The sequence below is a fragment of the Lampris incognitus genome, chromosome 1, assembly GCF_029633865.1.
Source record: "Lampris incognitus isolate fLamInc1 chromosome 1, fLamInc1.hap2, whole genome shotgun sequence".
Classification (NCBI taxonomy): Eukaryota; Metazoa; Chordata; class Actinopteri; order Lampriformes; family Lampridae; genus Lampris; species Lampris incognitus.
In genome coordinates, this window is record NC_079211.1 from 150,175,603 (window position 1) to 150,200,404 (window position 24,802).

The window sequence follows — 24,802 nt, forward strand, 5'->3', positions numbered from 1 at the left end:
TTATTATTTTCTTTGGTAACTGAATGACATAACAATAATAATAATAATAAGGCAAATCTTGACCATGAGTATGGCTATGGCCATGTGTTGACATTACTGTCATTACTTCTTATAATAGCAGTAAAGACAGCACTCTCAGGTCTTGTTGCTTTGGTAGAGAAATTGATGCATGAACACTACTGCGATGTTATTTTTAAGGCAAACTTTTCCATTTCCAGATTTTTGTTCATCCTGCTTGGTCCCAAAGGAAAAGCCAAGTCGTACCATGAGATCGGGAGAGCCATCGCAACGCTCATGTCAGATGAGGTTCGGCTGATAATTGGACAAATGTATTCTTATGTCTCCTTTATTATTACCCTCAACCTAATGTCCTGGGCCTCAATCCACAATGTGTGTGTTTTTATTATCAAAATATGCTTCGACATACATCTCTTTCACACACACACACACACACACACACATTGATACCTGGGAGCAATTTAGTACGGCCAATTCACCTGACCTACATGTCTTTGGACTGTGGGAGGAAACCGGAGCACATGGAGGGAACCCACACAGACACGGGGAGAACATGCAAACTCCACACAGAGGACGACCTGGGACGACCCCCAAGGTTGGACTACCCTGGGGCTCGAACCCAGAACCTTCTTGCTGTGAGGTGACCGTGCTAACCACTGTGCCACTGTGCCGGGATCGAGCCCTGGGATAGTCCAACCTTGGGGGTCGTCCCGGGTCGTCCTCTGTGTGGAGTTTGCATGTTCTCCCCGTGTCTCTGTGGGTTTCTTCCGGGTGCTCTGGTTTCCTCCCACAGTCCAAAGACATGTAGGTCAGGTAAATCGGCCGTACTAAATTGCCCCTAGGTCCCTAGGTGTGAATGTATGTGTGTGTGCGTGTGTGTATGTTGCCCCTGTGTGATGGCCTGGCGGCCTGTCCAGGGTGTCTCCCCGCCTGCCGTCCAATGACTGCTGGGATAGGCTCCTGCATCCCCGCAACCCTGAGAGCAAGATAAGTGGTTCGGACAATGAATGAATGAATGAATAAATGAACACATCTCTTTCAGAGTCACAGTCAATTCACTTTCACTCCCGATTCACTTTCCATTTAGTTACCAACTCAAACTGCACTGAAAGGTCAAAACATTTCTCTCTCATCTAGCAAGCTTTTCAATAGAGAACACCCCTTACAGTTCTTATTTTAAACTGATTACATTAAAAGTAGAGTAACTACTGCTACAATACACAGCCAGTTCATTTGACACTGTGCTGCTATCTGTCTTTGATAAGGTCTTCCATGACATTGCATATAAAGCCAAGGACAGACAGGACCTGCTGGCCGGCATTGATGAATTCCTCGATGAGGTGATCGTCCTTCCTCCTGGAGAATGGGACCCTGCCATCCGGATAGAACCTCCAAAATCCCTCCCGTCCTCTGACAAAAGGTCTGTGTCCATATCCAGATGGAGCCGACTTAAAATTCCCATTTTTTGCTGCATGTTTGCGTCACAACATCCCAGAAAGTTGAATCAGTTCATCTGGACACAACGTTTACTGAGACAGAAACGTGTCATCATCATCAAAATGACCTCTTCAGTCTCAATTGACTGCATGTATCCCCACCCTTATAAACAATACAGTGGCATAACGACCGAAACCGGTACAGCAACTTGTGCCACTGTATTGTTTATAAGGGTGGAGACACCTGCAGTCAGATGAGACTGAAGAGATCACTTAGATGAGTGATGAAACGTTTCTCTCCATAAACACTATCCAGATGAACTGATTGAACTTCCTGGGATTTCCTTACCTGGATTATTCGGATGCATCAAGACATTGCTTCACAACAGCTGCACTTAAGACTCCTTCCTTCAATGTGATGTTGTAAGAAAAGGGCCTAGCTCTGCTTTGAAACACAGGAAGTAAAAAAAAAAAAAGAGAAAGCTTATTTTTCGCCAGTCTTTGCTACAATATACTAATTTACTTCTCCTGTGTAGGGATAAAATGTTATACTGATATGAATTCGTAACAAGAGCCTTCTGCTGGACTGATGACAGCAGCAATATTGAGTATCTTTACATTATCAGAAAAAAAGTTTTTACAGTTTCATTCATGATCTGCTTTTACATCACCAATGTTGCTTTTACAGGCAGCACGGTGGCACAGTGGTTAGCGCGGTCGCCTCACAGCAAGAAGGTCCTGGGTTCGGGCCCCGGGGTAGTCCAACCTTGGGGGTCGTCCCGGGTCGTCCTCTGTGTGGAGTTTGCATGTTCTCCCCGTGTCTGTGTGGGTTTCCTCTAGGTGCTCTGGTTTCCTCCCACAGTCCAAAGACATGTAGGCCAGGTGAATCGGCCATACTAAATTGCCCCTAGGTGTGAATATGTGTGTGTGTGTATGTTGCCCCTGTGTGATGGCCTGGTGGCCTGTCCAAGGTGTCTCCCCAACTGCCGCCCAATGACTGCTGGGATAGGCTGCAGCATCCCCATGACCCTGTGAGCAGGATAAACAGTTCGGATAATGGATGGACGGATGGATGTTGCCTTTCCACAAACAGTTTCTAATGTCTAACTGACTTTATAACATTTTGGAGCTCTTTAGATTTTTTTTTCCATTTTGATGAATTATCACTAGGGGTGGTGGGGGTCGATTCATTTAAGAATCGCGATTCTTATCTTCTACGATTCTGAATAGATTCACAAATTCCAAAAATCAATTTTTAAAAACTTTTTTTTTTTTCAGTCTGAAGTAGCCTCCTCGCTGCTGGCAATGTTGACTTGCCGCGCGCCTGTTCCAGCCTCCGGAAAGCACAACAGTGGCTAGTCAGTCGCTGCAAACATTAGCTCTTGGTAGTCTTTCTAAAAATGGAGCAGCAACAAGTTCAGCCAGTCCCATCATCACTGAAGGGAAGCGTTTAGGCGCATTTTGGATTTAACAATCTCCCAGGGAAGAAGGAGCTTGACATCCATCCATCCATCCAAGCTGCTTATCCTGCTGTCAGGGTTGCAGGGATGCTGGAGCCTATCCCAGCAGTGATTGGGCGGCAGGTGGGGAGACACCCTGGACAGGCCGCCAGTCCATCACAGGGAACTTGACATGACTCATTCTATATGCAAGATTTGTAAAACGAAAGTTAAGTATTTGGGGAACACTACAAATGTTAGGTCTCACATCACCCACCCAGAGTTGAAAGAAGTGGAACAACAACCTCCTGCAGCATTATCAAGCAACCAACGCACACTGCACCACTTTACCAAACTCCCAGCCAATTCTGAACAGGCAAAATAAATACCTAGCTCCTTCGCCTGTTTCATTTCAAAAGACCTGCGCCCCTACAGCGTAGTCGACAATGAAGGCTTTAGATTTATGATCCAGACAATTGAGCCAAAATACGACACACCATCGTGTCGGTTTTTTACTGACAAAGCGGTACCTCAGCTTTACCAAGAGACAACGGTAAAAGTCAGGGAAGTATTGAGCAAAGTCACCAGAGTAGCTCTTACCTGTGATGCATGGCCCTCGGGAGCAGCCCAGTCATTCATCACATTCACTGTTGACTGTATCACGGATGCCTGGCAGCTGGAGTCTTGTGTTTTACAAACTAGGGTGATGCACGAAAGCCACATGGCTGTGAACATGAATGCGATGTTTCACTTCAGTGCCCAGGGACTCCTGGGCACTGAAGCTCACCCCCCCACATGCACACCCATGCACACACCACACCCACCCCACGCCCCAGCCATTAAACCCTTAATTATTTTTAGCTTCCAGTTAAGCTGGCGTGTCAAATCCACCAGACCATAATCACACACCTATTGGTCAAAGGCTGAATAACAAGTCCAGCTGAGCAGGTATGCCCATACAGTTCAATAGACCAAATACTGCCATTTCACTCACACATCACAAGACAAGGAAACAATGGATTAAATCATCCCAAGGCAGTATATGACTCTAGACTATGACAATATTTGTGTTCACAAAAAAACACCCAAGCAGACAGCACACCAGTTATTACTCTACTACTACTACTACTATTACTACTCCTGTTTGGGGTCGCCACAGCAGATCATCCACCACCACAATAACACCAGTTATTACTGATACATAATAATGTGACTGACTAGGACTAGGCTTACACCAACGCCATCCTAAGGTAATCACACAGCACAGCTGAATGCAGATTTCAAAATAAGGCTCACTAAGTGAGCTAGGCAACTTCACACAGAACTGCAAAAACCAACATATAATGAACTTGACCAACTGACCCCAATACAATATAGCAGCATCACACCACAGTGATGCAATACACATGTTATGCAAACAGCATATCAAATAAACTCATCCACAAAATATACAGCAACACACGATCACAACAGACAATGCTGCTCAATGTACAGACAACATAATCAGATGGCTCTTACCTTTAGAAGTTCTTCTTGCCTTTTTCTTTGTAATCTCTGTGATCAAGTCTTCAAAATCCAGCTCCCTCACAAGCTCAGACTCGATGGCCATCAAAGAGAGCGCTGAAAGCCTTCTCTGGCCCATGGTTGTTCTGAGTTCATTTTTTATCCGTTTCAGTTGTGAAAATATCCTCTCTCCCTCGCAGGTGGATACAGGCAGTGTGAGAAAAGGCCTGAGCGCAACAAAAACGTTGGGGAAGGTTGTCTGGAGTCCTTTCCTCAGCACAACTTGCAAAGGGTTTGCAGGAGTCTTAACTCGCTCCGTGCTGACAAAAGACCTAAACTGGCTCAGCTCATCAGCTAAGGCCTTGTCCAAGTCAGTTGGCTATGAAGAGGGGACAGCAGGTTTCTCCTGTTTGTGGAGATCAGTGTCATCACAGTCCATGTGAAATAGGATACCAAAGCAGCCATTTATGTCTCTGTATGCATCCAGCCGTTGGTTCAGTCCTGAGAGCAAACTGTCAACAATCACATGGAATGTCTCAACTTGGAACTTTTTACTTCCAGTGAGAACGGCTTCATTGTCGACTACCTCATCATCGAAGGCTCTTCTTTAACTCACGCGGTGAGTCTCGTACTGGTAGTTCTGTGTCACACCCATGACAGCCTAGGCAGATGTCTTGAAGTCAGCAAATTTCCCTCGTAGTGATGCAACGTAAATGTGCAGCGATTCCAAAAGGCGCACATTGGTCATTAGGTCCATGTCCATCTTCTGCAAGCTGTTGCTTGTAAGCTTGAATCAATGCAGCACAGTGTCCCAAAATATGGTCATCAGCATGTAACTGACTAATAACTGCTTTCTGTCTCTGCGTTGTGTAGTTGAGTGAGATACATACACCGAAGTTGAAGATCTGTGGGGTTTATTTTTCTTCAAAGGAAAAAGAAAAAAACACAGGCATCAGTCACGTATCTTGTCCTCTGCATGTCTCCATACAGCTCCGAGCATACGTGCTCAAAGTATAAAAACATTAAATGAATGCACAGTATAAAACAGTATCCAAAGTATAGTAAAACAAAAAGTGCAATGAAAACGGTATAAAACACATTTATCATAGTACAAATCATTAAATTATTTGACCCACATCAACCCATTTTCTTTTATAGTGCAAAAATATATGAAACATAGAGTGCGTTTACATGCACAGTTAAGTGGAGCTACGGTTATAGCTCGATTAGGACATGTAATTGGACTACTGTCGTTATCCCAGTATACAAGAACCGGGGGAGAATCCATTTATTGACGGAAGTATGTCCGACCCCTGTATGGTAGGTGGCGATATGCCCCCTTTCAGCTGGTTGCTATTGGATGAAAGACCGCCACGGAAACAATGGATCATGCCCAGAACACCTAGGCCAGTTCGGGGCCGGTTGAATCGTATACATGCCAGAGTAAATCCATCCCCAACCGCGTCATCTAGGTGTGTTAGTCCCACTTCCAGAAATTCGATTTAGTACGATTTCAGTCGGACTAACACGTTTACATGTATTTTAAAAATCCAGTCTTAGTCGGACTAACACAAGAAATCGATTTTTTTCTAACATCATGTAAACGTAGACATAGGCTAAAATAAACACTTCAACCCAGCATACCTTCAAAGGAAAAAAAACAAGCATCAGTCACGTATCTTGTCCTCTGCATCTCTCCATACTACAAAAAAATAACAATAATAATACAAAACTTCATAACACTCTACAAAACATTGCATCAGCTACGAGGAGACACCTTCAAAATCCAAACATTGCATTCTGCCTATTAACCCATGACACCAGCATGTACAAACCCCCGTTGAAGCTAGCATGAGGCTACTTAAATTAGCCAAACACGCATGAATAATATAGTCTAAATCAAATTTCCAAATCATTTATACAATGGAGGATAGACAAATAAGTTTGTTAGCACCTCACAATACTGTGTGTGTATCACCATAATATAACTTTAATCAAACAATGAAGAAAATATCTAAGATACTGGAGAGAGCGTTGGAACACGTGACTCACCAGCTCCGAGCACACGCACTTCACTGAAGTTAGGCTCAGAGGTGTCACACCGGAACAGCGCCCCCGGGGAACAAAATGTATGCGTTTAAAACCGCAAGGGTGGAACCTGTTTGCAGGTAGGAACTGATTTGGGGGAAATTCACAACAATAAAAAAATATATACACTACCGTTCAAAAGTTTGGGATCACCCAAACAATTTTGTGTTTTCCATGAAAAGTCACACTTATTCACCACCATATGTTGTGAAATGAATAGAAAATAGAGTCAAGACATTGACAAGGTTAGAAATAATGATTTGTATTTGAAATAAGATTTTTTTTACATCAAACTTTGCTTTCGTCAAAGAATCCTCCATTTGCAGCAATTACAGCATTGCAGACCTTTGGCATTCTAGCTGTTAATTTGTTGAGGTAATCTGGAGAAATTGCACCCCACGCTTCCAGAAGCAGCTCCCACAAGTTGGATTGGTTGGATGGGCACTTCTTGCGTACCATACGGTCAAGCTGCTCCCACAACAGCTCAATGGGGTTCAGATCTGGTGACTGCGCTGGCCACTCCATTACCGATAGAATACCAGCTGCCTGCTTCTGCTCTAAATAGTTCTTGCACAATTTGGAGGTGTGTTTAGGGTCATTGTCCTGTTGTAGGATGAAATTGGCTCCAATCAAGCGCTGTCCACTGGGTATGGCATGGCGTTGCAAAATGGAGTGATAGCCTTCCTTATTCAGAATCCCTTTTACCCTGTACAAATCTCCCACCTTACCAGCACCAAAGCAACCCCAGACCATCACATTACCTCCACCATGCTTAACAGATGGCGTCAGGCATTCTTCCAGCATCTTTTCATTTGTTCTGCGTCTCACAAACGTTCTTCTTTGTGATCCAAACACCTCAAACTTGGATTCATCCGTCCACAACACTTTTTTCCAGTCTTCCTCTGTCCAATGTCTGTGTTCTTTTGCCCATCTTAATCTTTTTCTTTTATTGGTCAGTCTCAGATATGGCTTTTTCTTTGCCACTCTGCCCTGAAGCCCAGAATCCCGCAGCCGCCTCTTCACTGTAGATGTTGACACTGGTGTTTTGCGGGTACTATTTAATGAAGATGCCAGTTGGGGACCTGTGAGGCGTCTGTTTCTCAAACTAGAGACTCTAATGTACTTATCTTCTTGCTCAGTTGTGCAACGCGGCCTCCCACTTCTTTTTCTACTCTGGTTAGAGCCTGTTTGTGCTGTCCTCTGAAGGGAGTAGTACACACCAGTGTAGGAAATCTTCAATTTCTTAGCAATTTCTCGCATGGAATAGCCTTCATTTCTAAGAACAAGAATAGACTGTCGAGTTTCAGATGAAAGTTCTCTTTTTCTGGCCATTTTGAGCGTTTAATTGACCCCACAAATGTGATGCTCCAGAAACTCAATCTGCTCAAAGGAAGGTCAGTTTTGTAGCTTCTGTAACGAGCTAAACTGTTTTCAGATGTGTGAACATGATTGCACAAGGGTTTTCTAATCATCAATTAGCCTTCTGAGGCAATGAGCAAACACATTGTACCATTAGAACACTGGAGTGATAGTTGCTTGAAATGGGCCTCTATACACCTATGTAGATATTGCACCAAAAACCAGACATTTGCAGCTAGAATAGTCATTTACCACATTAGCAATGTATAGAGTGTATTTCTTTAAAGTTAAGACTAGTTTAAAGTTATCTTCATTGAAAAGTACAGTGCTTTTCCTTCAAAAATATGGACATTTCAATGTGATCCCAAACTTTTGAACGGTAGTGTATATTTCAAGGAAAATAAAGAAATAGAATAAAATCAGAAATTTGGCTCGGCTACAAGCAGCAGTCTCCAGCTTCCCAAGCTTGGTCCATAGCACAGCGGCCTCGTGCCGTGTGACCTGTCGCTCCTCGTTGTCAGACGCCAACACCTCTCTTATTTCACCATAATTTTCCCAAAGAACTCTTGTGGCGTCCCCTCTACAACACCATCTCGTACTGGAGAGGGATTTTAGCGTCAGTGTGATGTTGGTAGTGAACACTTTATTCCACCGGTGGGTGGAAGTGGAGCAAAAAGCATATAGTGGTAAAGACTTCCAGGCTAACGTTTTCGTTGCTAGCTAGCTGAGGCCGTGCATTGCTGCAACCAATGGTAGACGCTTCCAGACTAACGTTACTACTTGCTAGCTCGACATCCTCCATAGGAATGCCCTCTTCTTCACTTTGTTTAGTGTTTTTGAAAAAAACTACTTATTATGTTATTACGTAATGTTACTTATTACGTATGAGTACGACGTTAAACTGCAACCGTCGGGTCGTCGGCGACTAAACCGGCACCCCCACTTCAACCCTTGGATTGTTGTGAGGAGGGTGTGTGGACACCCAGCAGGACTAGAAACAAAACCTATCAAAGGGCAGATGAGTTCCTCTGTGAACCAATGGCCATCCGTACCTAGAGAGGAGCTAGGGACCACCAGGTACTCCCCCTACTGAAACACAATGACATCTCAACCAAACTCAGTCACCATACCGGATCCTGCGATGGATAGGGAACGGTGGAAGAGACTTGTTGAGGCATCAACTGTGCTCCTACGACCTCCATAGGTTACAGAACTGATGATGATGACTTATTAACAGGACACTTTTTTACTGTTGCCGCTTCTTTCACTTCCCTTTCCTTTCTTTTCTCTTGACAGCTCCGCTGTGCTTTTGGTTAACGCCGTCCATTTTCTGCTGCTTGGCAGTTTTTCCCGCACACTTCTCATTGATATAACCTCTCTATTGAATTGTGACCCCATGAACCGAAAGCTAATCAAATCGTGAGATTCCGAAGGATTCCCACCTGTAATTATCACATTATCTGGAAGTTATTACACCATTGGTTGCTGACACACAGGATAATTGTAAGAAGAAGGACTTCTGCAATGACAACCTCTCTTGGTACATCATCCATCCATCCAGTATCCAAGCTGCATATCCCAATCAGGGTTGCGGGATGCTGGAGCCTATCCCAGCAGTCATTGGGTGGCAGGCAGGGAGGCCGCCAGGCCATCACAGGGCTGACACATGGTTCTTCCCAGTGCCATTTCCACATAATAAGGAAACAAACACTTAGGTAGGCAAGGACATCTGTCCTCAGGCTGCCATACGTTATTTAAATATGTACATCCAACCCTTTTCCAGGCTGGTCTCGCTATCTTACCAGCACGGGTCTACGCTGTTGCTAGATCTGTTAGAGAATTATCCTTGCAAACATAATAATGACATCGCTGTAAGTGGTCTATGTGAGCAACTAACTACCATGTTTGTGTGCCTCACCAACACACTACTAATATACAGTACCCTTAAGTAGCTTAGAGGATGTTGTTGTTTGGCCTTCTTTGATTCATTGACTTATTGCATTTCAGTCCCTATTGATTTATTCATGCAAAAGAAATGATGACTTCGTAGCATGTCTCTGTAACAACGGTCTATAAAGTGCTTCACGCTCAAAAGACACGAGTCAAGGTTGGTGTGGGAAAATCCTGGTTTAGTGTACTTGTCTGAGAAATTTGTGCATTTTAAGTGTTTGTATCTATTAGCAGTGATGTGCAGCATACAGACACAGACACATAATACTGTGTGTGCGGTCTGTTTGCTGTTGAAGTGCAGGCATGTGTAACTGTCATGCATGCTAAGCTCATAGAGGTGTGTGAACGTGATCAAGTGTGAATGAGTCCCATCAGCATCCCAAAGGGCCTTAGACATGAAGCAGCCACAGCACTCGATGTAGCCTGGACCAGATTCTCTTTTACCTGTTTTAAAATCCATTTGAAGTGTGATGGGCCTAATAAACACATGTTCTCTGTGAATGGCTGCAAATTTGTGTGTATCCTTAGACTAACAACTGAGTTGAAATACTACATTAGAATTGTTTTGACTAAAACCAGAAAGACAGCGTCTGTGTGGGCTAATACATGCACCCCTGTCCACTATGTGCCAGAGAAAATTTAGATATTTGAATTGCATAAGGTTTTTGTTTTGGGTGATAAACTCTCCAGTCAATTGGTGTTTTTTTGTGTGTTTGTGTGTCCATCTGTGTGTTTGTGTCTGTGCTCATGTATGCATCTCAGGAAAAATATGTATGCAGGTGGTGATAACGCCCAGATGAATGGAAATATGCCCCATGATGGAGGTCACGGAGGAGGGGGACACGCTGTTGGGGAGGAGCTAAAAAAAACTGGAAAGTACGACTTCATTAACGACACTGAACTTTGGTTTTAGACCGAGATCTACGAGCTATACATTTCTTACAAATCACTCCATCTGTATTGCATCAGCTCTTGTGTACTGGCCTTTGATTTGGTGATTTGATTCAATACAGCAAATATAAAAACTGAAATACAAGAATGAGATTGCAAATGAGCTTACAGTGATTCACATCAGCATACTACCAGTAAAATCACAGTCGATCCAGGTGTGGCTGGTGTTTCACTGGCGTATGTATCCTGCAGCAATAAACCATTTCATACCCTCTTTTAACCAAAGTACAGTACATAGTCCATCACATGAAAATATACCAGTCCTGATCTCCACTGCTCTGGTTTCTGAAGGACTCGATGGGGCCCAGCTGTCTTTCAGAAATAAGAACATTGTAAGAGCTATAATAAGAAAGGGCTTAGCGTCTGGATTACACCGGAAAATCATTCGGTCTCTGATACACGTACATATCTAACCTCAGATAAGGTCACTGCACCGCCTATGATTCAACAACCACGGTTTTTTATGTGAAATGGGCCATTGTTCAGCTCAACCCCTAAAATCAGTAAACCAATGTTCTCCAGGTCGACATTTATCATTGATAACTGTTAACTTTGCTGGGTACTTGTTCTCGGTGAGTTATATAGCCAAATTCATCAAATTACATGAAACTTACCTGGTTTCCTTGTATCCACAGTTAGCCTTAAAGGGATGCTCTATCTGTCCAGATGGATCATTTCTGTATAAAATGTGAAAAGAGTCTGAGGTTTGAATAGGTTCATCTTCTGAGATCTAAAACAAATGTATAATTTTAATTTTTAAGTCTTTTCTGTGGTTAGCTATGTAGGTTTGCACATAGAACAAGTTTGGCATAAAAGCCCAAACAGATGATGTTCTGTTCTAAAAAAGCTAAAAATATCCAAAAATGTCAATATGATATTAGTATTCATATTGTATAAGCTTGTATTGTGCTTATTTTCCCATATTGTGGATTTTGCTAACAGTATCTTTTGTCTGTTTTTGTTTGTTTTTTCCAGGTTTTGTGGGGGTCTCAGACTTGACATCAAAAGAAAAGTGCCGTATTTTATCAGTGACTTCACCGACGCATTTCATATTCAGGCCCTCTCAGCCATTTTGTTTATTTACTTGGGAACTGTGACAAACGCCATCACGTTTGGCGGTCTGCTTGGCGACGCCACGGAAAACATGCAGGTCGGTCCCAGATTGAAGCCTGGGGACGGGCTGTGGGTGTGACGCTAATACACGCCGTCGCACTGGTTCACCTCACCTGAAAGTGAACATTTCCCCTTCCTTGTCAACAGGGGGTGCTGGAGAGTTTCCTGGGGACAGCGATAGCCGGTGGGGTGTTCTGTCTGTTGGGGGGCCAGCCCCTCACCATCCTCAGTAGCACCGGCCCTGTGCTGGTGTTTGAACGCCTGCTCTTCAACTTCAGCAAGTACGCTTCCTGTTTTCTTACTACTGACAAAAGGTTCATTACACATTTGACAAGTACTGACTACACTGATGAGTCCATGTACATATACTTTGTACTTTGAGTCTGCCGTGAGACACACTCACATGAAATACACTTGATAGTATGACATGGACTCTTGGTTAGGATATGATTTACCAGTTAATAAATGCACTACTGCTACTTTATATAGTACTATTACGATATCAATCAATCAGTCAAGTTGCATTTTATATAGCGCTTTTCTCGCTGCAACAGCCACTCAAAGCGCTTTACAATTAATTCACACTCGTACACTGATGGCATGTCCAGATTTGTATTTGGTGGAGGCAGTTGACAAGGGATTGTGGGTGGAACGGAGTGGATGGTCTAGTGCTGAGATAAAGCTCCGTGTCGTCAGCGTAGCAGTATGATTGCTATGTAGTAAATGTATCACTACTATTACTTGATATAGTGCTGCTGTAATGTGATTACTTTGAAGCTTATATTCTGATGCTATTATATGAATATATAGCGCTACTATGATGATTACTATGTAGCAAATGTTCTTCTGATACTACTTCATAGAGTCCTGCTACAATATGACTACTTTGCAGCCAATGTTTTTCTGATACTGCTTTTTTTTAAATGTTTATTTTGGAGGGGCCAATGTACATTAATCAACATTCAAAACAAATGTGAATATACCCGAGTGAGCTAAGAGGCTAGTTTCCATCGGCAGTCCCTTTGCCTGATTGCCTGATGTTGTTAGGCATCCTAGGATAATAAAATAGTGAAATAAATAAAAAAAATAAACATACAACATAGTTGATATACAATACAAGAAAAACAAGAGTAAGCAAACAAGAAAATATATACAGAATATACAAATAATGTAGAAAAAGATAATATAGAAAATAATATATATTAAAAAATCAGACATACCACACAGCTAATGTACAGTACAGTTAAACAACATGTTAAAGGTGTGTGCGAATAGCGTCAATGTTGACATTGACTTCATATAGTTCTAAGACACGATTACTGTAAAGAAAATGTACTTCTATTAGTACTTCATATGGATCTACTATGATATGATCTCTAGGTAGCAAATGTGCTTCTAATACTTCTCATGTGAATCTCATCTAATGTGATTACAATTTAGCAAATGTACTATTAATATAGAATTAGTACTATATTACTTAATGTAGTACTATAGTACTTAATATAGTACTAGGATGATACGATTACCAGGTTGCAACTGTGCCACTACCACTAATACTTCATGTAGTAAAACTGTGGTATGATTACTGTGTAGCCCTGTGATGCCAGTTAGTAATACTTGAATTTATCTGCTAATCCATGAGTCTGTGGTGAAAACGTCTACTAGACGTCCATCCATCATCCAAACCGCTTATCCTGCTGTCGGGGTCGTGGGGATGCTGGAGCCTGTCCTAGCAGTTACAGGGCGGCAGGTGGGGAGACACCCTGGACAGGCCGCCAGGCCATCACAGGGCTGACACACACATACACACACACACACATATGAAATTATTAGATTATAAAGTCAGTCAAATTGTAAAGTCTACTCTTTTTTTTTTAATTGATCATAATTTTGACAATTGGAGATGAAATTACGCCCAACAATGTACCCTATTGTATCCAATCAATATAGAGATCATTCTTAACTGATTTGAGCTAATGGCTAGTTGGACCATTGCTGTCTATTGATTTTCAATTTTCTTTGAATTGGAGTTATACAAAGTCCAATTAACACAATCTAAAAATACAGGAGAGTCTTATTATATTACTGGAGTGACTGTGGTGTCGGGGATACGGCCTGGAGTTTGTTTCCCGTGAAGTGAGGCCGGACGAGCGTCACTGTGGCCGGGTAGACTTTTCACGAACGGCCGGTCCCCATTAGAGTTCATGAAAATGATGTGAAATAGATCACACCACGAAACCACATCTGTACTATACGACGATTCAGGCTGTTCTATCAGATCCCTGTCACCCAGAGAGCCTCTGACGCCGTGCGTTTAGTCTGAATCTGAATCAGTACCAAATCAGCGGCTCGTGTTTACTAAACTTTCATTCGTTTGCGTCACTGTTCAAACCCAACGTCTGAATACACGGCAGATGTACAACACTACGGCGGTCTGACAGTCAGGCCTAAACATTTTCAGAATCTCTTCTGAAATACTAAACGAGTGTCGGTCTCTAACAGTAGCAGTGTCTCCATCAGAGGCGCGTTTACGCCAGGTCTGGCATGCAGTGAAGAGAAGCGGAATGGAAATGCACAAATACCAGAAAAAAATAAACACAAAAAAAGTTCATGTGTCAATAGAGATTATAAGGTAAACATTTCTTGAAACCAGGGTTTTTCAGATTCCTCCGTTGACGTGTTCTTCTTATCAACCCTTCTTGAATGTTGTTGATCACCCAACCCCGTCCACATTTTAAAACCGGTTAATAAGATTGCAAACCACTTGTTTTCTAAACTTTTCAAGAGTTAGGTCAGGGTCCGCGGTGGTGTAGCGGTCTAAGCATCGGCTTTGTGTCGATGCAGTTGCCCACTGGGGACCGGGGTTCGCGCCCCGGTCTCGTCAGATCCGACGATGGCCGGACTCGATGAAGCAGCGATAATTGGCAGCGCTGTCTTCGTGAGGGGGGCGGAGTCGGCTTGTGTTCGTCACATGAATGCGTCTCTGTGTGTGTCGGGAAAAAGCAGTGGTTCGGCCTGGAGTCGCCTTGTCACGGAAGTGGGGAGGCGTCTCCTTCCAGACTGCCGGCCGGAGAGATGCAGCTGGCGAACGCATGCAGTACGAGGGTGGGTGTTTGAACTAAAATAGGGATCAACTGGCCACTAAATTGGGAGAAAAAGGGAAAAATCAGAAGTAAATTGATGAAAAAGAGTTAGGTCAAACCTCAGTCCAGATGTGGATGCACACAGACTGGTTGTTTTGTGCTGTGTTCGGACAGAGACAATGATTTTGACTACCTGGAGTTCCGCCTGTGGATTGGCCTGTGGTCGGCCTTCTTCTGCCTGGTGCTGGTGGCCACAGACGCCAGCTACCTGGTCCAGTACTTCACCCGCTTCACAGAGGAAGGCTTCTCCTGTCTTATCAGCTTCATTTTCATCTATGATGCCTTCAAGAAGATGATAAAGCTAGCTCACCACTACCCCATCAACTCCGAGTACAAGGTGGACCACGTCACCTTATTCGACTGCCTCTGCATGGCCCCCACCATCGCAGGTAAGAACTAGGCCGCCTTGTTATTGGCGAAATGTCCCTTTAAGTTATTGGGTTTGACTTTGTGAGCAGTTTTATACAGATAGGCTTAAACAGGAAAGACTAACTCATAGGTTGGTCGTCTTAACATTTGCTGTTTTTGGTGAAAGGATTTTGTATGAATCCACAGAACACTTTTCCAGAACAAACTGCTGAACTTGTGTGGTTACCACTGAGATGTAGGGTATGCGAACCATATCTGCTTCCCGTCACTTAGGATAGTATTATAGATTATTATAGTATTATATTTTTATTAAATTATTATAGATTTATGATGCATACCGAACACGTTTTACTATAGTAAGTACCAAACAGTTTGTAGTACCATAAGTATGTAGTATATTTTAGGTATTTTGCAGAGTATTCAGGTACGGCCTTAGTAGGAGCAGGCCAAAACTACTCCAGAGAAATTTGGAAAATGCGGTCCTCATGGGGAAAGTGAGGGGAAAGTTTTTTGTCCGGCACTTTCCGATCATGTGTGAGAAGTTTGCCATCCACACTGAAATGCCACAACAATAAAAAACCCCGATGTCTCCTCTAAACAATAAAATAAACCTGACGTCTCCTCTAAACAATAAAAAACCCCGATGTCTCCTCTAAACAATAAAATAAACCCCGATGTCTCCTCTAAACAATAAAATAAACCTGACGTCTCCTCTAAAGGGCACGAACGCACAACGTGAGCCGGCAGCTTTACACTAATCATAAGTCAGTGTTTCAGAAAAACGCCCCGATTATGGCTTAGTGTGGATGGAAGACCAAGACGAGGGGAAGGGGCGTCCAGGTGGCATAGCAGTCTGTTCTGTTGCCTACCAACACGGGGATCGTCGGTTCGAATCCCCATGTTACCTCCGGCTTGGTCGGGCGTCCCTACAGACACAACTGGCCGTGTCTGCGGGTGGGAAGCCGGATGTGGGTACGTGTCCTGGTCGCTGCACTAGCGCCTCCTCTGGTCGGTCGGGGTGCCTGTTCGGGGGCAGAACTGGGGGAATAGCGTGATCCTCCCACGTGCTACGTCCCCCTGGTGAAACTCCTCACTGTCAGGTGAAAAGAAGCGGCCGGTGACTCCACATGTATGGGAGGAGGCATGTGGTAGTCCTTCGATACAGCCCTCCCCGGATCAGCAGAGGGGGTGGATCAGTGACCGGGACAGCTCAAAAGAGTGGGGTAACTGGCCGGATACAAATGGGGAGAAAATCCCCCCTCCCAGAAAAAAAAAAACAGGAGGGGGAGAACATTTTGTTTTTTATTTTATCCATGTTAGTGTGCACATGCTCTTAGATTAGCATCAAAACGTATTGCAGTTGTCCAGATTGTGAAAAAGGCAGACGGCGTGACCCTTTGTTTACCTCCCTGATGGGGGATTGGAATCACTGTTAACCCCCCCCCAACACACACACACACGCACATGCACACGTTTCTATCATCATTTGTTTATCCCTCTCTCCCTTTCTCTCTCTCCTTAATGTGCATGGTAGACAAGCAGCACCTTATCTTGACTCCATAGCTCCCCACAGCAACACACACACATACACACACACAAAGAGAGAGTGTCTACTCCACCCTGGGCGAGCCAGAGGAGGTGAAACAGCTGTTTGGCGGTGAACAGGAAGCTCCCGGAGGCGGATAACCGCTGAGTTCAGGGGTCTTTACAGATTCATTTTGTGGGGAGTCCTCCATGGCAGAGCATCTGATGCTCCACCGCAGACTGGTGATACAGTTAAATCTGAGGGAACACTGCACGGGGCGTAGCGTGGGTGCTTCACTGGGTGATTTGCGTTGAGAACTATATCACATATACACAACACGTTCAGAAGGTACTGAAAGCCTGTGACATTAAAAACACAGCACATGCAAAGCTGTCTCGTTCAGGCACTTCCTCCCAGTTACACACTGCTGTTTAAAATGCAGCGAGAAGAGACGGCTTGTACTGACAAACTGTTTGTGTTTTTACAGAAAACGGCACCGACATCAACGGGGATCCTCTGGATGAACCTTTAATCAGCTTGTGGAACAGCACTGACCTAGTAGGTGTTTCCACAGACAGACAGACAGATTCTATTGACACTGTATTACATCGTCAACCTGCATCTCTTGTGTTTCCTCTGTACAGCTCATGAACACCACGTGGTCCTCGCTCCCCAAGTCAGAGTGTCTGAAGTACGGAGGCGAGCTGGTGGGAAAGGCCTGTGACTATGTTCCTGACATCACCCTCATGTCCTTCATCCTCTTCTTCGGTACCTATACCTGCTCCATGTGTCTCAAGAAGTTCAAGACGAGCCCTTTTTTCCCTACCACTGTAAGTTCCTCGCCATCGCTACCTCACTTCACGCTGGACGGTAGAGAAAATCTTATCAAGGTAGTAGTAAGGGCTTTCACAGGATATCAATGTATATCATAAAATTACGCTAATATTTGTAAAAATACAATGTTTAAGAATCCAAATAAAGTTTGCCACATTGAACTGTTTGGTAATGTGAAGTAGACCAAACCAAAACTAGTTTTCATATAATCAGAGAAAGTTGGATCAGTTCATCTAGACACAGCATTTATTGAGAGAAATGTTTCATCACTCATGTAAATGACCTCTTCGGTCTCACTGACTGCAGGCATCCCCACCTTTATAAACAATACAGCAGCATAACGACCCAAACCAACGATGAGTTTCATATCAGGAATCAGGAACACTTTATTTGGCATTTCATCATTTCCCCCAGCCCACAGCAGTGAAACACAAAGACAAAAACACATATCCAAACACTACAAGAACACACATATCCAAACTACAAAAAAAAAATCACTGTCCAAGAGAGCGAACACCAGCCAGGATGACTGTTGGAACTGCTGGTCTGCATGGGCTAGCAGTTAGCTTAGCCTGCCCCACTTCCGCATCCTGTCAGACCGCCCTTGGTGCTTCCTCTTCGGGCGCAGCTCCGGGCACGGCCGTGGTCCTTGGGCCCACCGGACACAGCAGACCAGGCTTCCTCAGCTGATCCAGCACCAGTTCTCCCAACCGTCAAACGAAGACACAAACTTAGTCGTGGACAAAGACACTGCATGGACAGTATTGGGTGAGGCCTCCGCAAATGTAAGTTCACGCTGCCATCTTCCCACACTGGTACTGAATGAGGCCGCTGCAAACGTGAGTTCACTCCACCAACTTATGCAAGTTGCCGTGACCATTAACTAGAGTTTCAATGGCCATGCGTACTATTCACAGAGGAATGGGGAATAGTTGCAATCACAGCTTTGTAAGATAGCGGCAGATGTACTTTTAGGTACCCCCCCCCTCGGTTCAGGGATGGTCGTTCCCTCTTCACATAGATGGCCTCTTTGACCCCCCATTCAAAGCAGCATTCCTCCCTATCAAGGATGTGCACATCCTCATCCTTGTGTCTCATCCCTATTTGCATATGAAACTGATCGTTGTTTTCGGTCGTTATGCCACTGTACTGTTTACAAGGGTGGGATACCTGCAGTCAATGTATTGTTTATAAGGGTGGAGACACCTTCAGTCACTGTATTGTTTATAAGGGTGGGGACACCTGCAGTCACTGTATTGTTTATAAGGGTGGAGACACCTGCAGTTACTGTATTGTTTATAAGGGTGGGGACACCTGCAGTCACTGTATTGTTTATAAGGGTGGGGACACCTGCAGTCACTGTATTGTTTATAAGGGTGGGGACACCTGCAGTCACTGTATTGTTTATAAGGGTGGGGACACCTGCAGTCACTGTATTGTTTATAAGGGTGGGGACACCTGCAGTCACTGTATTGTTTATAAGGGTGGGGACACCTGCAGTCACTGTATTGTTTATAAGGGTGGGGACACCTGCAATCACTGTATTGTTTATAAGGGTGGGGACACCTGCAGTCACTGTATTGTTTATAAGGGTGGGGACACCTGCAGTCACTGTATTGTTTATAAGGGTGGGGATACCTGCAGTCACTGTATTGTTTATAAGGGTGGGGCACCTGCAGTCACTGTATTGTTTATAAGGGTGAAGACACCTGCAGTCACTGTATTGTTTATAAGGGTGGGGACATCTGCAGTCACTGTATTGTTTATAAGGGTGGGGACACCTGCAGTCACTGTATTGTTTATAAGGGTGGAGACACCTGCAGTCACTGTATTGTATATAAGGGTGGGACACCTGCAGTCACTGTATTGTTTATAAGGGTGGGGACACCTGCAGTCACTGTATTGTTTATAAGGGTGGAGACACCTGCAGTCACTGTACTGTTTATAAGGGTGGGGACACCTGCAGTCACTGTATTGTTTATAAGGGTGGAGACACCTGCAGTCACTGTATTGTATATAAGGGTGGGACACCTGCAGTCACTGTATTGTTTATAAGGGTGGGGACACCTGCAGTCACTGTATTGTTTATAAGGGTGGGGACATCTGCAGTCACTGTATTGTTTATAAGGGTGGGGACATCTGCAGTCACTGTATTGTTTATAAGGGTGGGGATACCTGCAGGCGGGTGAGACTGAAGAGGTCACTTCGATGATGATGAAACGTTTCTCTCAATACACGTTGTGTCAGCTGAACTGACTCAACTTTCTTTGATTTTCTTACCTGGATTACCGAGCATGCATAAAGACATATGTATCATGACATGACATAATATCTGAATTTCATCCTGGTATGATACTATCAGAAGATGATAAACAAGAACATTTTTTTCTTGCCCAGTCCAAACCTAAACGAGTGATTATTAGATCTTAATTTCTTACATCCAGCAAAATGTCGACCACCGTTGCAGGATTGGGTATTGTTAATCAGCACATTAGAACATATGAATGGCATACCTGAATAGGAAATCAAGTCTTTGCATTTCTCGGTCTCTTGCCATAGGTTAGGAAACTCATCAGCGACTTTGCCATCATTCTGGCCATTCTCATCTTTGTTGGGGTTGATATACTGGTGGGTGTGGACACTCCAAAACTCATCGTGCCAACTGAATTTAAGGTAAGATGTTCTCGCCCTAAATGTCCACATCGTTTACACTAAATATGTGTCTTTAATGTAACACTTCTCAGGGCAATTATTTTCCTTTTTTTGTATTGTGTCATGTAAAATTGGTGGCACGGTGGCCCAGTGGTTAGCGCTGTTGCCTCAAAGCAAGAAGGTCCTGGATTCGAACCCCGGGGTAGTCCAACCTTGGGGGTCATCCCAGGTCATTCTCTGTGTAGAGTTTGCATGTTGTCTGTGGTGGGTTTCCTCCAGGTGCTCCGGTTTCCCCCACCATCAAAAAGACATGCATGTTAGGGGTAATACTCCAGTCTGTGCCCCTGACCGAGGCATGGCAAGACGAACTGGAGTTGGTCCCCAGGTGCTGCACAGTGGCTGCCCACTGCTCCTAGCTACACAGCTAGGGTGGGTCAAATGCAGAGCGTAATTTCCCAACAGGGATCAATAACGAATCTTAAAATCAAAAAAGAAAAAAATCAAAGTAAGAAACATCCACTTTTATTCCCAACTATACCTGTAACAGGTGTTACACCAAAATCTGCAACCTGTCAGATTATGTGACCCCACTCTCAGTCAAGATCCAGCAGTTTATGTGGTTTAGTTTTGGTATAAATGTAGAAGTGGTCAAGTTGTGGCATTAGCTTGGAGGTGGTTAATTTTAGATGTGGGTTTGGTGTTATTAGGACTAGCATCCGCGGGCAGCCAAAATTTAGTGTTAAAAGAGCAGGGTCACATAATCCAACGGGTCACACATTTTGATGTAGCCTGTGAATCACTCCCTCATTCATTATCGCCTACATATAACACTCACTACGATGGTCTATAGGGAGTAGTAAATCGAGATTTTGGACACTACTTAATCGTCATTTTGCAGCTTCTTCTTTTCCCATCATGTCATATTTGACAGTTAAAAAAAAAAGCACATGAGCAGAGTGAAGAAGTGAAGCATTGCACTGTGCTGTTTTTAATATAAAGTAGTGTACATGGATTGGACACTGCATTTTCTGTTGCATTATTGGGATTTTTGAAGTCACAAAATAGTGAATAAACTTCCTAGTTGGTATTAGGACACTTAAACAAAAGGAAGGTAGATATAGTGCACTATACTCCGAATAGGGAGTAATTTTGATCACTTCCTCATCTGGTCGACTCACCCGCCGGGTTTTCTTCTTTCCACCCTTCTAGCCAACGAGCCCTAACCGCGGCTGGTTTGTAGCCCCATTCGGTGGTAATCCCTGGTGGGTGTACCTGGCATCTGGTCTGCCTGCCTTGCTAGTCACCATACTGCTCTTCATGGACCAGCAGATCACCGCCGTCATTGTCAACAGGAAGGAGCACAAGCTGAAGGTGTGTACAGGTGGCACGGGGCTTGGCAGGGGCGTGTGAATATTCTACACCAGGGGGGCATTATTGCTGGGGAGGTGGGGGGGAAGGAAATACCAGTCATGCACACACTAAATGTCAGTGGGGATTTTAGTGGGTCCGGTTGGATGGATGCGGTCTCAGCTGGAGCGTGCCGAGATGGAGGTTAATCTCTTGACTGCTGGTGGCAGATGGGTACGACATTATGTCAATTAGCTCTGAACTTGTTCAGAAGTCCCTGTAGGATTTTTTTTTGGTTTTTTTTTTCATTAATTACTTTAAGCTAAAATGCGTGCGTGTGCATGCAATGGCTTTTTTTTTTTTTTTACAATTTAGCAAGCAGTGTGTGATGTTTTTAGTGATGCAATTCTTGAAAGTCAGTCAATAGGGAATTACTCTCTAATACACTGTAGTTCCCTTGAGGCGCTGCCTACTTACTGTACATCATTTCTGACACATGCATTCCTCCTCTCTTTAACCGTCTTTTTGTTTTTCCTCTTTATTTGTTGGATTTTTAACTTGCGTCTTTCAGTGACGTAACAGTTTATCCACACTTCTTTGTGGAGAACACTGGGTAATTGCTTTCATGTTGTCTGGCTGTTAGGTCTGATATTCTAGCAAGGTCTATAGTTTGGTGATATACCGTCATGTGGAAAAAGCGCGTAGACTCACAGATCTGACCTTTTTGCAGTGATTTTTTTTTTAATATAATAAAATGTTTGGTGCAACTCAGAAGTTATCACTGTAGTTTCCTTGACACAATTAGCAAAACACCAAGAATTTATGTCTGAGAACCTCCCGGATGTCAGTGTTGTTATATCAGTGCAGACATTATTTGAAATCATTAAGTTTCATAAAACGTTGTTAGATTTGTGAATGTGTTCATCCATTTCTGTGTATTCTGTGTTAACACGCCCCAAATGTCCTGCTGTGTTTTACATGGTGGCTTCATCAGAAAGGCGCAGGCTACCACCTCGACCTCTTCTGGGTGGCGGTCCTGATGGTGGTGTGCTCCTTCATGGGCCTGCCGTGGTACGTGGCCGCCACCGTCATCTCCATAGCTCACATCGACAGTTTGAAGATGGAAACTGAAACGTCAGCGCCCGGCGAGCAGCCAAAGTTCCTGGGTGTAAGGTAGGTAGACGCCGCAACATCATCGACAGCAACAATAACACTGTCGAATGTAATGAAACAGTCTGTTTCTAAAACCTGATAATCTCAATCAGAGGAATGAAAAACCTTTCCTCCATTTAATCAACCCGTGCATCTAAAACCAGCCCACAAGCGACTGTAATCCAGACATGGAGAAAAACAGTATTCTGTCAAAAATGAGGCGGCACAGCGGCGCAGCGGTTAGCGCGGTCGCCTCACAGTAAGAAGGTCCTGGGTTTGAGCCCCGGAGTAGTCCAACCTTGGGGGTCGTCCCGGGTCGTCCTCTGTGTGGAGTTTGCATGTTCTCTCCGTGTCTGTGTGGGTTTCCTCCAGGTGCTCCGGTTTCCTCCCACAGTCCAAAGTCATGTAGGTCAGGTGAATCGGCCGTACTAAATTGTCCCTAGGTGTGAATGTGGGTGTGGGTGGGTGGGGGGGCCCTGTGACGGCCTGGCAGCCTGTCCAGGGTGTCTCCCCGCCTGCTGCCCAATGACTGCTTGGATAGGCTCCAGCATCCCCGTGACCCTGAGAGCAGGATAAGCGGTTTGGATGATGGATATAGGGATGTTTAAGATGAATATTAATTATAGGGCCCCAATGTGCTCAGTCCAACATCCACATCAATTTGAGACAAATAAATGTTAAAGAAGAATTTTCAAATAGAGGCATTTATGGCATATTTGGTAAAAATGTTGGTTCGACATACCCATATGGTATGGTGGTTTTCGTTCTTAATGTGACCACATTTGAAGACACTCTGAAGTTGTGATTGGTTTCCGTTTTTACAGAATGTGTCTGTGTTCTCTGGTGCCATAAGAAAACAAGACAGGATAACACTGTCCCTGCACCACAGGACATTAGACATGATTTCCATTGATGTAAAGGTTGACAGCCACACGCTCTTCCTAGAAGTACAGCGGTTGTCTCTGTTTTGGGTAAAAAGGCTGTGAACTTGTGAAGTTAATGGTTTCCTGCAGACCGGGATGGCTCGGTAGAGTGGGGTAATTGGCCAGATACAATTGGGGAGAAAAAGGGGGGAAAATACAACCACAAAAAAAGAGAAAGAATGTACAGTGCTGGGTATACATGAAGTAGTCAAAATTGATATTTTACTGTACATGGATCCATGTAGAGTTCATTGAAATAATGGGTAACCTTAAATTTACTGGCCACTAATTAGGTAGAGATTGTGAAGAAATTGCTACGCTATAACAGTAAAGTAAAGTCACTATAATGACAAGTTGTAGTAGAATTACCAGGAAGTATTGCAGCAATTTCTTCATACAACTACATGATTAACAATTATCGGGTTGCCAGATAATGTACTTCTGACTTGAAATGTGGAGTTAAAAAGGAATCCGTGCAACTTTTGGAAATTTATAGCAAAACAACTCAAAATCTGATCTGCTGATCACGTCTGTCTGTTTCCTCTGCTGTTATTCCAGAGAGCAGAGACTCACCGGCGTGTGTGTGTTCATCCTGACAGGACTGTCCGTCTTCATGTCTCCGATTCTAAAGGTAAGATGTTAAAAACTGGCAACGTGTCCAAAACGACTTGGATCCGCGGGGTCTCAATGTGAATAGACAGGCAGACAAGCGCTCCACGAGTAAACACCAAGCGCGCTACAAGTGGTAACCATGGAAACAGCTTCTGTGCACTACTGTATCCCTGCCAGTACAACAGTATTTTCTTTATTGGCTATAGCAAAAAAAAAAAAAAAATTCCATTTTGGAAAATAAAACAGGTGGCACAGTGGTTAGCGCGGTGGCCTCATAGCAAGAAGGTCCTGGGTTCGAGCCCCGGGGTAGTCCAACCTTGGTGGTCTTCCTGGGTCGTCCTTTGTGTATGTGTGGAGTTTGCATGTTCTCCCCGTGCCTGTGGGTTTC

The 24,802-nt window shown here is 44.0% G+C and overlaps 1 protein-coding gene across 1 annotated transcript in view; it reads left to right on the forward strand.

Moving 5' to 3' along the window:
* Positions 1–24,802, forward strand: part of slc4a4a (solute carrier family 4 member 4a) — a 134,677-nt gene that overhangs the window by 81,412 nt on the left and 28,463 nt on the right. Inside the window, exons 8-19 of the mRNA XM_056275646.1 lie at positions 219–306; positions 1,284–1,438; positions 10,556–10,669; positions 11,720–11,894; positions 12,005–12,138; positions 15,115–15,389; positions 17,382–17,452; positions 17,539–17,724; positions 20,288–20,401; positions 21,590–21,751; positions 22,722–22,900; positions 24,361–24,433. Coding sequence (XP_056131621.1) covers positions 219–306; positions 1,284–1,438; positions 10,556–10,669; positions 11,720–11,894; positions 12,005–12,138; positions 15,115–15,389; positions 17,382–17,452; positions 17,539–17,724; positions 20,288–20,401; positions 21,590–21,751; positions 22,722–22,900; positions 24,361–24,433 — 1,726 coding nt within the window. The remainder of the gene's footprint in view (positions 1–218; positions 307–1,283; positions 1,439–10,555; positions 10,670–11,719; positions 11,895–12,004; positions 12,139–15,114; positions 15,390–17,381; positions 17,453–17,538; positions 17,725–20,287; positions 20,402–21,589; positions 21,752–22,721; positions 22,901–24,360; positions 24,434–24,802) is intronic.